Here is a 12,300-nt window from a genome sequence, read left to right as displayed (position 1 = left end):
CGCACCTGACCGGCTATTCCTGCCGGCCCGACAAACTTTTGAAAGAAAAATACTTAAAGATAAATGTAAGCTGAAATAACAATACAAACAACCACCACAGACCATCAGGAACTGGAAATAAGTTGGTTTCTTTTTCTCTTCTGTATTTAAGATGGGAAATACAGTTTTACAAAACGTGTGCATTTCTCAATTACTGCTTTTGTTAATGACAACTCAAGTGAGAGAACCACTCCGGTAACAACAGTTATGGAAGGGTTATAACGTGTGTACAAAAATATCAACAACATTTACAGTAAATAAGAGATTAGTGACATTAACACTGGCAGCCGAATTCAGCCATGGTGTAAACTCTTGCAACACCCCTGACCTGCCTGAAGGCTGCATTTGTCTCAGTACCTGTGTGAAAAACGTGCTTTTTACACAATACTATCGATTTAGTGCTTCCACACGTGCCTTGGAATTTTTTCTCCTACACGCAGAGCGTTTTGGGCCGGCACCTACTCCTCCACAGTGCATTCATACTCGTGTGTGCCCTTCCGACATTCAGCTACGACTCTGCTCAACTTGTTTCAAGCAGGAGTGCGGAGTAAAAGGGATGCAGACAAAATCCTTCCAGGCAAGTGTACAGCTTAAGGAGTACTGAGTACTAGGGAGACTGTGATTGTAATGTTAATGGCGGCAATAATGACCTCGCTGCAGGGCGTTTCCCGGCAAATACTGGGATTTTTGGTTCTTTTTTTTTACTAACGAGTGCCCACAGGTGCAATTTCTCTAACACATTAAAAGTAAAAAATGCAGGAGTTAGAACCTCACTATTATTAATTGATTTATTCCTGCATTATGCTAAGAGCCATCTTACTGAAGCTTAAGTGTTCTTGCTCTAACAGCCTGTTCTTAAATCAGCAAACCATGTACTGAATTTTAAGCATGCAGTTATATTTTACATGGGAACACAATGAGATTCAGGCTAGTTCAGAAAGTCAAGTTGCTTTGTCCAGAGATGGACATAAGCTTGTGCTGAAATACATCTCTGAGTCGGGAACACAGACAAATAGGATGTCTAAATACAGTACTGGACCAAGGTTCTGCCTTTCTGCCTCACAACATCTTGTTTCTGTGCCTCTGAATAAAGTCACAGAGAGACAAAACTTAATGAGCGTATACCCTGTTTTTACCCATATGGAAACATCCTGCTCCTGATTTCCAGGCTGCAGCAAAACCTCATACAAAGCACTTCTGGGAAAGGTAGAGGCAGAGGGGAGCAGACACAGCGTAAACAAATGCAAATTCTTGGTCCTTAAGTCCATTTGCTACTGACACCCATTTTCTCAAGGAATTATCCTGCTCACTTATGTCTCCCTCTCTTTGAAATACACAGTAAGGCAGGGCTTTAATCCCCCCAAAGTAAGGAAGGGGTAGCCCAGGAAGGCACAGAAACGTTCCTCAAGCTGGTTATATTCTCATTCCTCTTTTCCTTACAAAACTTGCCACCTTTGCATCTTGTTTCACGGCCAGCAGCTTGGCTGTGCTGAGTTCCCCTTCTCTGGCAAGCAGGGCTGATCAACCCTCTCACAAAGGCCTAACAAGGTAATGTCTGTACAGTGCTTAAGAACATGCAAAGTGCAATATAAGTGCCAAATGTTCTTATTTTTGAGATTAATGAATTAATACTCCAAGAAATAGAAGCACTGAGGTAACTACAGCTTAAATACATTCCCTCATGATTAAAAAAACCCCCAGCTAACATTCTTCTCTCTAGAAGATGAATCCTGAATATGAAGTGGTAATATTTATATTCTGTCAAGCTTAGCACAGCCACAGAGTGCCCTTTAAATAACAGCAAAACCAGGGACATGAGCTGAAGTTCTCAGAGAAACTAAGAATTCTGCACTAATAATTTCCTCAAATCTCATCTCTGTGCTGTTCCCAGCACGTTTACTCCCATTCATTACATCGAGAGGAGCTGGTGTCCCATGCCGCTGAAGCAAAGCGCAGTCCAATGTCAGATCTGGCATTCTGATGGCTGAACAGACTGAAATATCCCCCAGCAAAGGTAAGTACCTACAATCTGCATGAGCTCTCTTAAAAGTTCAGGTTTTGCCCTTACTGAAGTTCCTCAGCCAGGAGCCTGAGGCAGTAAGGCTTTATGTACCATCCAATGCACAAGCTCCTATCAAAGCACTCTAGCTATCAAGTGTCAACCGATTATCCTGGTGGTCAGAACCAGGTGGATGTAACAATGAATTAAACACTGCACATACCTTTTCTGTTTTGTTCCTGTATTAGCTTTGGCCAATAATGGACCCAAGATTCAACTGACTAACCATCTGGTCAATGAAACCAAGCCCTGCATTCCTATGCGCTGTGTGATAGTGATGTGGCAGAAGAGTCAGTAGCACCCTAACCAGTAAACAAGCACTACTGCAAAATGCTGATGTAAGTACCAGAATCCAGCTATTTCCAGGTGTTGAAAAAACACTGGAAACATCTCAACAAGGTGTCTTGGTTCTGGTGAAACACTACCAGTTGCAGTAGGCCCTGCTTAGTGGTTTCATTCTGTTTTCCTACTCCAGTGCTCGTGTCAAACGTTCCCTTCATCGATGCTCTGCAACTTCAGTCTTTGGCTGGCATGGGGCCTGGCACCACGCCGGGCGTTCCCACTGCTTCCTGCAGGAGTCCACAAGGGGAACAGGGCTCCTGGTAAAGCATCTTCCCCAAACAGGCTGAGTTTCACATCAGCTTCTATAGCTCGGGCCAGGCTGGCTGCATAACTGTCCAGAGATTTATGGACTTCAGCTTTTACATGAAGAACAGAATTCTTTGCAGCTTCTGAAAAAAAGAAAAATAGAAAAAAAAAAGGTAACAGTTGGTAAGCATGACTGTGCAAAGGCTTGAAAATTAATACAGGTCCTGTTGTAAAGGCATGATCATGCCCTCTGCAAAATTAGTACACATTTATCAACAATACTCAGGCTTCCTACACCATTCTATGAGCACAAATCTTCAGAGTGACCTGGCATAATCTGTGTTGCTGCAGCTGTTTTTGTAGCATCTGTACACCTCTCTACTCACCAACATGTTGAGCAATACAAGAGTTCATCCTAAATGTGACTCTTCAGTGAGGCTTCTGAAATAATTTAAAGCTTCAGGGTGCTGAAAATCCTGAGACTCACCAGGAAGAATTGCTAAACCTGTGGGGACCTGTGCACTGAGACTTCCCTCTTTCACAAGAAATTAAATGTGTGCTCCTACATAATCACTCAGAAAGATAGTGGGAAATGTATGCTAATGTGTTTGTACAAGGAAATATTCATCTCATGCTGGGAAGAGGACAAAAGGGAATTTTTCCAAGGTGTTTAAAAAATTCCATAGAAAGAGTTTTCTCATTATTTCAGGTTTTATTACTTGATTCTTAAAGGCATCCTGCTCATTTTCATCCTATCCATAATCATGTATTGTTTAGAAAATTCAGTTGTTATTATCAAGCCTTCTATTGACATTATTGTAACTCAGCATAAATTAATGTTCTGACATTTTACAGATGATGACAGCAATGTTCTGCTAGTCCAGAATCAACAAGCAAGTTGACTGAAAAACTGCACGTGGTCCATCTGCTGAGGAACACACCCAGTAAAGCAAAATAGAATTTAAGTAAAAAAAAAGTAAATTAATCAGAATAAAATGATATTCAGATCATTGAAGTCTGTAAATGGAGGAATTTCAAGTCTGTAAGTGACAAAGTTGAGAAAAGACAGCAAATGAGAAACACAGGGATAATGCAATCAAAATACAAGGACAGGAAAATATATTCCCTAAGAAACACAAAATAGAATGTAACAGCCACCAAGATGAGTGGAATTGCAGAGAGGATACTGCTGTGCAATTTAATTTACATATATGCAGGGAATCCCAGCTTCTAACTTTTGTCCTTGCCTGCTGCTGGTTGAGATCTGGAATAAAGACCTGATTTTGCTTTCTGTTGTACCTGCATGATTGATCGGGTCTGTCAAGACAAACAGTGGTCAGATACTTTTCAAGACAATTCTCAAGGTCCTGGGAGGCTTCATGCACAATCAATATTGCTGACTCTGAGCAGTTTCATACTTGCCCCTACACTCACCTTTAATTTGTTCCACCTCATCTTCAAATGTCACTGAACTCCTCCTTCGAGGGGGACAGATGCAGTGTGGGGCATGAGGGCCATCTGAGCTATAATCTTCAAGAAGCATTGTATCTGTTCCTGAAAAGAACAAGAGCCCCCAAATAAAACAGTAGCACTGGGATACAGTATCGTGACAAAAAGTTTTCAGCCTATTTTCAGCAGTTCCTTCAAAAGACGTCTAAACCCAGCTTTTGTAAGTAAATTTCACCTCAAATTAAAACACTACACAGGAAAAGAATGAGGTCGGTTTTCACTGGAAGGATTGGAAAGTCTTCTCATTAGAGACTGGCCATCACAGGCCCCAGGATCACGTACTACATGCAGCAAGGACGGGGAAAAGGGACTAAGGCTTCCTTCTGCTCTTTAGTAACTCACAGTAAAAGCATCTGAAGTGAAACAGCATTTCACAGTGGATCACTGTATATCCATTGCCAGGCTATGGACTGTGCTCCCTCCTTAACCAGCAGTGGCACTTCTAACAGCATTTTGTTATGGCTTAGTTTTGTTCACTGGTTGAAACTGCTGTCACAAGATGGAAACACCACATCCTCTTAACTGAGTCAGGTTTACCAGCAGGCTGCTCTCCTTTATCACATACAACTGTAGGATATCCACAACAGGCAGAAAACTACCAGCACAAAACAACTACCAAAAATAAATGCCAGCTCCACAGGCTTCCTTTACAGAAGTAGGAAACAAACCCCTTACACCAAGCAACTTTTAAAAGATCACCCTCTGGTGTCTCTAGAGCAGAAATACTCTCTAAAATAACTACTGCAGTTAAGGACTGGTAGCTGAGTTAGCTGCCAGAAAAATCTAACAACAGATCGGGATAGAAAATTACCATCAGAACACTTTTTCCCTTTTCCAAACCATCTTTAATTGAGAGATCTTGAGTAGCAATGAAATCATAAGCTGAAACCATCCTAAGTGTGTATGTTTATACTGCAGGATGAACAAGGTCTCTTACAAAATAGGAAACAGAGAAGCACATTCTTCACAGCACTCTGTTGCTCCGTTCCTTGTGGATCCAGAGAAAGTCTCCAAAGAACAATAGAAACTCAAGGAGAAGGGCACAAAATCAGTGAGCCTTGTTCCTAGGACACATTACCAAGGGAGGGTCACCATTCTGTAAGCAGCATTTTGCAAGTACAGCTATTGAGCGCAAAGGAGGAAAAAAGCAACTGCAGCAGTTTTGTTGGAACAGCTGGAACAGATGTTTCATGTCATTAGTCTACCAGGAGACATCTGTGGGTGTAAATACTGACTGTCCACGAGACTGCTGCCAACTGCAAACTTCTGCCCAAGTAGGGAGCAAGAGACTTGCGGTTACCTGAATCCTGTGAGCAGCTGAAACCCGTGTCTCCTGTGCTGCTGCTGTTTCCCAGTGGCCTCCCACCTGCCATGAGGGCAGTAAGGTGAGGAGATAGTCCCAAATCTGCAAAAAAGTTTTATTTTTGTTACACAGTGAATGGTTAAGGAGTTTGCAATGGTAAAAACCTCTTCCAGTAATACCCACTGTACTGCCTTATTTATTATTCTGCATATAAAACTGACCTTGCTGAAGCAGAGAGCATGCCTTCTGGACTTCCCATCTTAGAAATCCAGTGAGCAGCTCTCAGGTTTGGAAAGGCAAGTCTCCTTTTTCTCTGCACCATCTCCCTCCCACTCTTGTTGCAAGTCCATGTGTTTTATCAGCCAGACAGGCTGAGCACCAAGCGTATGCTCTCACATGGATGGGGAGATTTGCCAGGCATCTTCCAGACAGAAAATAAGCTGGTAGCCACCAGCAGCTGTGACGGGCCATTGGTGTTGGGAAGAAGCTTAGGAGCAAGGTTGGGGCACAGAGATGCCCAACTTCTTTCAAATCTCCAAAACAAGAAGGGAGGAGATCTGTGAGATTTTTACAAAAGGTACTGCTTTGGATCCTACCTTGAGATTCTGTTGTGAATTTGTTGGGGGTCTTTTTCACTTCCCTATCAGCCTCCAGCTAAGACATCTGATGTCAGTTGAAACTGACAGCTTCAACTTTATCACTTGGAAAAAGAAAGAAATTTCCTGTCTTTTCCCTCAGTTTCCAATGTATTAATCCACAGCATTTTCTGGATACAGACTTGCCAAAGCTCCTGGAGCTTGTAATGTGGCTACAGCTCCTTAACTCTTTAATTTACATGACATCTCTCCCAGTGTTCAGGTTGCAGAAAAGATAATGGACGCCTTGCTGCTCTCATCTTCCCTCTGCATTTTAGATCATCCTTCCCAATTAAATAATTTCAGTTCTTGCCTCTGCATGAAATATCCCTTGAAGATGTTCTATATTTGGAAGCTTCTGTACCATGACCAGGGAACTTATTAAAAATCTGAATGTCATTGCATTGCTACTTTAAAAAAGAAAAAAACAAGAAACCACCAAACTGAGAAACTGGAGGTCTCAGTCTCCAACTTGGGGACACACCAAATAGCTCGATGGTTTTACACCATAGTTTTACTTTGTTTATGACCTTTTCTTCCCAGCCATTAAGCATAAAAGCTGAACTTGCAGAAACAGTTACGCCAGCGGAACCTTAGTGGATTTTAGAGAGTTGTAGCATGAGGCCATTAATCAAAGAAAAAGTGCAGTAAAAAGTACTGCTGGTAGAGCTCAAATCTGGGCAACACAAAATGGAAGGCACACAAAAGGAAATGCTTGAGAAAGAAGAAAATAAATTATTTTTATTAACCTCATCACTATGTCTCCTCTGCCTGAGGTTTTACTATAGTAGGAGAAAGATGTTAACTATAAAAAAAGAGAAGTCTCCTTTCAAATGTCTATAACCTGAGTGATGAAAGACTGCTGAAAATTCCAGAAACATCCAACTCTCTTTACAGAGCCCTGAAACGTGCCAAATGTGCCAAACACAGGCAGACAGGAAGCCTTGCTCTTGGTGGTATTATGGAAGTGTCTTTTGCAGCCACATCTTACCTGTGATCCTATTGGAAATGCTGAAGAGCCTCGATGTCCTGTGCCGCTGAACAAAGGACTTGCGGTAATACCGATCCCCAAAGCACATCCCCAGGAGTTCCCTGCGCACTGTCTTGTTCCATAGCCCATAAATTAATGGATGGCAAATGGCACTGGAAAAGGACAGCCATGTAGCCAATGTCTCCAAAGCAGGGGAAATACTGTTTTTACCCCAAAGTGCCTCTGATGTTATTACCACCATGTAAGGTCCCCACGTAATGACGAAAGCTCCGATGACAACCAAGATGGTTATGAAAGCTTTGCACTGGTTGGCGGAGTAAACAACCCCTTGGAAAGCATTTCTTCGGCTGCCAGAGGAGGACGTGGAGGTGCTGGAGTTCTTCCTCCCGTTCCTCTGTGAGTCCTCCTCCACAATGACCACACTCCCACAGTGGATTTTGCGGGCCTTAATCCTCGCCACACGGAATATGAATCCATAGCAGATCATCATGACCACGAACGGCAGCAGCGCGCACCAGATCTGCCAAAAGGCCGTGTAGGCAGCCTCCTTGTGCCAGGCTGCCACACACATCCACTTGAATTGGTCAAACTCCAAGGAGGACCAGCCAAAAAGGGGAGGGAGGCAGCCAATAAGGGAATGCAGCCACACGTACACAAGAGCTACCACTGCTCTGTTGCCCGTTATCTTCATCGGATAAACCATCGGGTACAGCACAGCGTAGTACCTGCAGGGGAAGAAAAGAAGTAGTCCACAGGAGCATAAAAAACATACAAGAAAGAAAAGAACACTATTTAATGATAATGATGCTAATATCTAGTTCTTTTTTCTTCAAACAGGCTCAGAAACCTGCTTTAAAAAACTCTAGATCAATGTCTGCATTTTCCATTACTGATGACATCACTTTCTCTTGCTCCACATCAAAATTTCAGGAGGGGCTGAAGTAAAAATGACATTCCAGCAGTACACCATGTTACCCCCTGCAGTGCTTCTCAACTCAGTGAACAGGCAGTGAGTTACTCTATGAGAGGAGCAGACAATTTGTTACAATTGTTACAAAATAAGAGCAGCTTACCTGTCTATAGCTATGAGTCCCAGAGTGAGCATGCTGGCTGAGCTGATCAGCATGTAGAGCAGGGCAGAGAAATTGCACCAAACAACCCCGAAGATCCATTCTCGCCTAATGGAGCTGGTGACAACAAAAGGCAGCACCAGCACGGAGAGTAGAAAGTTGGAGAGGGTCAGGCTGAACACGAACTTGTTGCTCAAGGTGAGAAGGTACGACTTGCGATACAGAGTGACAACAATCACCAAGTTGCCCAAACAGATGAAGATGGCAATGACAATTATAGCAATGGACTCGGTGACTCTGACTGCCCCATCTTCCTCCGTGGTCAGGTTCCTCAGGCCTTTCCCATTGCTGAGGGAGGAATTGCTGGTCATGGTCAGAGTGTGCAGACCTGGGGCAGCCAAGACATGCTGAGCAGCTAGAAGCAGAACAACGCTCAGAAACATTCAGGCAAGTGTTCTCCAAACTCTTTCCAATGACTGGAGGCCCTTTTGCCTTTGTTAAAATTTACCTGTGGTATGCAGGAAACTGCATATTTTAGATGGGCAAGCGAAGGGGCAGTAAATTGCCTGTGGGCAGACCAAAGAGGACAACACCAAGCCTAGAACAGGGAAGACAAGAAGAGGTGGAGGGGGGAAAATAAGAAATAAAATAGGCATATTTTACCTTAAAATTTTTACAGATCTTACTTGTTTCTAAGTCCTACTTACCACAACCTAGATAAAGGCCCTTTATCTAGGTTGTGAAGAAGCAAGAATGTCACTATCAGTCTTTGTTTGTCTTACTTTAAAGAAAGTAATTTTAAAAAAAAATTGCCTATACTGATAGTTACCTTATATTCTGCCTATACAGCATTTACTGGTGGTCTCTGGATGCCTGGCTTGTCATACCCTGCTGACTCTTCCTTAGCAGTTGCTAAGTAACATTCAAAGACTCAGGGACCACTGTACATACTCTCCCAACATCATTTCTCCATGTTCATAATCACCTTAGCTACAGCCCTGATTGTATTTTCCTGCCAACACCAAAGAATTGGAGAATTTGCTTTCTGTACAGGAGGTTTGAAAGACACTTCCTCGCATTAAGATGAGGTCCAAGCTACAGAAATGCTTGAGAACCTCTAATCCTTGACTTCTCAGTGTTAGCATCCATCCCACTGATTCACAGCCTCATTTTGTGAAACCTTCTTTTTTCTTCCAATTCCTGAACAATTCCTCTTTCCCCTGCTGCCTCCAAATGACATTCACTACCTACTTCATTCAGTCCTCCAGCCATCTGCAGGACAGCATAATGAACACAAACAAACAAACGCAAATATGCAGACCAGAAAAAGTAGAAGAGTCCACCAATGAATATAAAGTTGATTTTAGCTTTTCTGGGAAGTAAGGGACTCAGGAAAGTTATCTCAGCTAATTCTGCAACTGTGCCAGGATGGGTCATAGGTCTCAGACAGCCGGGAGTACTCACAGAAATGCTTCCATCTGCATGGCTGCTGTGGCATTAGGCAGCATTGTCAGTCTGGAAAGACGCCTTTTTTCCATTTTTATCTGTACTTTCCTAAGAACATAATTAAAGACATTACTGGGCCATGCTTTGTAAAAACATAACTTAGCTCTTCCCTAGCCTCTGACTGAGGATGTGTGCAAAAACACTTCCCCTCGTTTCTTTCTCTCTCAGCACGCCTGCACAACCTCTGTCTGCCTTTCCAACACTTTTTGGCCGGAGCGGGTTTTGCGAAGGCGGCTTCCCCCGCGGCCGCTCCCCGCGATAGCGATGCCCGGGGCACCTGGCGCTCCCGGTCCCCTCACGGCCCTGCTGCACCCTGCGGGGAAAGCGGCCTCTGGCAGAGGTGGCCCTCCCGGGGCAGGGCTGCCCGGGGCGGGGACAGCATCCCATCCCATCCCATCCCATCCCATCCCATCCCATCCCATCCCATCCCATCCCATCCCATCCCATCCCATCCCATCCCATCCCATCCCCATCCCATCCCGGCCGCGGGCAGTGCTTCCCGGACACACACAGCGGGTGGAACCGAGTTAGAAATACTATGGGGAAGGGGGGTTTCGCCATTTTGCCCCCGCGCTCCCTCCGGCAGCGAACAAAGGGCTGGAACAGGGTCCTCTGCCCCGGGCATCCATCGCCTCCCCCGCACCCGCCGGCGGCGAGCGAATCCCGCCGCCTCTGGCCCCTCCCCGGCTCCGCACTCACCGCCCGCCACCGCCGGAGACTTTCCTGTCTGGGACGCCCGGGACGCCCCTCAGCCGCCGTGGCCCGAGCCTCCCCCGCCATGGGCATGGGCACGGCCCCGGCCCCGGGCCTGCCCCTCCCGCCGTCCCGCCCCGCCGCCTCAGCCCGCCGCGCCCCCTCCCCGCCCGCCATGTTCTCCGCCGCCGCCCCGGGGCGGTCCGCGCACTTTTCGGGAGCTCAGTTAAAAAGGCGGGGAGAAGTACTTTACATGGATGAGGTAAAGCCATTTGTCCCAGCTAGTAGTGCTGGGCAGTCGTAGAGCCTAAGTGCTAGACTTCCTAGACCCCGAAACACTATTAAAAGTAACACAAAGAAGATTTGGGGAAGAGTCTTTCCCGCACACACATTTGAAGCAAGACATAGGATATAGGTGTCGGTATAAAGGGCACAGTATAAAGGGTGAACAATAATTAAATGCCGTGCTTGTGCATCCCTAGTTCCTGCTTTTCCCTGGCAACGCCCTTGAGGGCAGAGGGTGACTGCCCTGATGCGAGCTGTGCTATGTTTTGATGGCTCTATGGAGTTTTTAATGCTGTGGACATCAGTTTCCTATGGGTGCTGCCTCAGTTCACTCCAATGCTCCAACAGCAGGAGCTGGACTGTGTCTTGCCCCTGTGCTAGGGGAAGTCCATAGAGAGTTAGTCTGCCCTTTCGATGATGATGCATTAAAGCAAGACAAGCACCCACCCATCAGTGCTGGAATACTAAGCTGATGTATCATTTTCAACCAGTTCTACTGATAGCTTTTTACAGGACTTCTAAAAGCTTACCATGCCATTGCACTTCAACATTTTAGAAAGACCATCTTTGGACAGTATTCAAAAACATTGAACCAGCACAAGAGATTCCATATTGAGCAAAAACTGATGCACAGAAGTTCCATCTGAATTTGAGGAAGAATTTATTTCCTGTGCTATTCCTGTGCTATAGACTGTGACTATTCACAACCAGAGAGATTATGGAGTCTCCCTCACTGGAGATATTCCAGACCTGTCTAGACACAATCCTGTGCCGTGTGCTCTGGGTTGACCCTGCTTGAACAGTGAAGTTGGACCAGATGATCCATTGTGACCCCTTTCTAACCTTGCCCAGATGTGATTCCGAGTGCACAGATGTGTGTGTACCATCTAAGTACAGAGCACTTGTGTGATGGAACCAGCTAATGCCTGCTGCAACTGTGAGTGTGGCCATGGAGACGGTCCAGGGCCACCAGAGGCTTCAGAGCTCCCCAAAACTGCTCCTACCCAGCTGTCCCACTGCTCTCGGTGAGGTACCCATGGGGAAGTGGCTGGAGGCACAAGCACTTGTGGGGCACACAGACATTCTCCGCTGGTCTGCAGCTCAGCTTTGCTGGAACAGGGCCTTGGGTGAGCTTGCTGACTCTTGATCCTGGGCAGAGGAGATTAGAGAGCCCACTCTCCCCACGGTGGCTCCCCACCCCTCACCCACCTGCCCCCCCCTATCACCTGACAGAATCACAGACTGGGTAGGCTGGAAGGGGCCACGATGGGTCATCTGGTCCAACCTCCCTGCTCAAGCAGGGTCATCCCATAGCACATGGCACAGGCTTGTGTCTAGACAGGTCTGGAATATCTCCAGTGGTGGAGAGATCACAACCTTTCTGGACAACCTATCCCAGTGCTCAGTCACCTGCATAGTAAAGAGTTTCTTCCTCATGTTCAGGTGGAACTTCTGTGCATCAGTTTCTGCCCCATTGCCTCTTGTCCCAAGGCACCGCCGAGAAGAGCCCGGACCCATACTCTTGGAATTCCCTCTTTAGATACGTGTTCACATTGATGAAGGCCCCTCTTAGCCACCTCTTCCCGAGGCTGAACATGCCCAGCTCTCTCAGCCCTTCCACC

The 12,300-nt window shown here is 45.6% G+C and overlaps 1 protein-coding gene across 2 annotated transcripts; it reads right to left on the bottom strand.

Moving 5' to 3' along the window:
- Positions 1 to 118: 118 nt before the first annotated feature.
- Positions 119 to 10,513, bottom strand: GPR161 (G protein-coupled receptor 161). 2 transcript variants are annotated; one of them, XM_058829321.1, is made up of 8 exons: positions 10,400 to 10,513; positions 9,659 to 9,748; positions 8,703 to 8,792; positions 8,198 to 8,609; positions 7,125 to 7,849; positions 5,496 to 5,600; positions 4,121 to 4,240; positions 119 to 2,829 (listed from the first exon to the last, which is right to left on the bottom strand). In XM_058829321.1, exons 2-8 carry the CDS (start codon positions 9,690 to 9,692, stop codon positions 2,582 to 2,584), a joined length of 1,734 nt encoding a protein of 577 aa, XP_058685304.1. In that variant the 5' UTR covers positions 9,693 to 9,748; positions 10,400 to 10,513; the 3' UTR covers positions 119 to 2,581. The 2 variants fall into 2 exon arrangements, with proteins under 2 accessions (XP_058685304.1, XP_058685305.1); XM_058829322.1 differs by having other exon boundaries at positions 8,198 to 8,582.
- Between the last annotated feature and the right edge of the window lie 1,787 nt (positions 10,514 to 12,300).

This window comes from Poecile atricapillus, chromosome 1 (assembly GCF_030490865.1).
Source record: "Poecile atricapillus isolate bPoeAtr1 chromosome 1, bPoeAtr1.hap1, whole genome shotgun sequence".
Classification (NCBI taxonomy): Eukaryota; Metazoa; Chordata; class Aves; order Passeriformes; family Paridae; genus Poecile; species Poecile atricapillus.
This window is presented reverse-complemented; position numbering and strand designations above follow the sequence as displayed.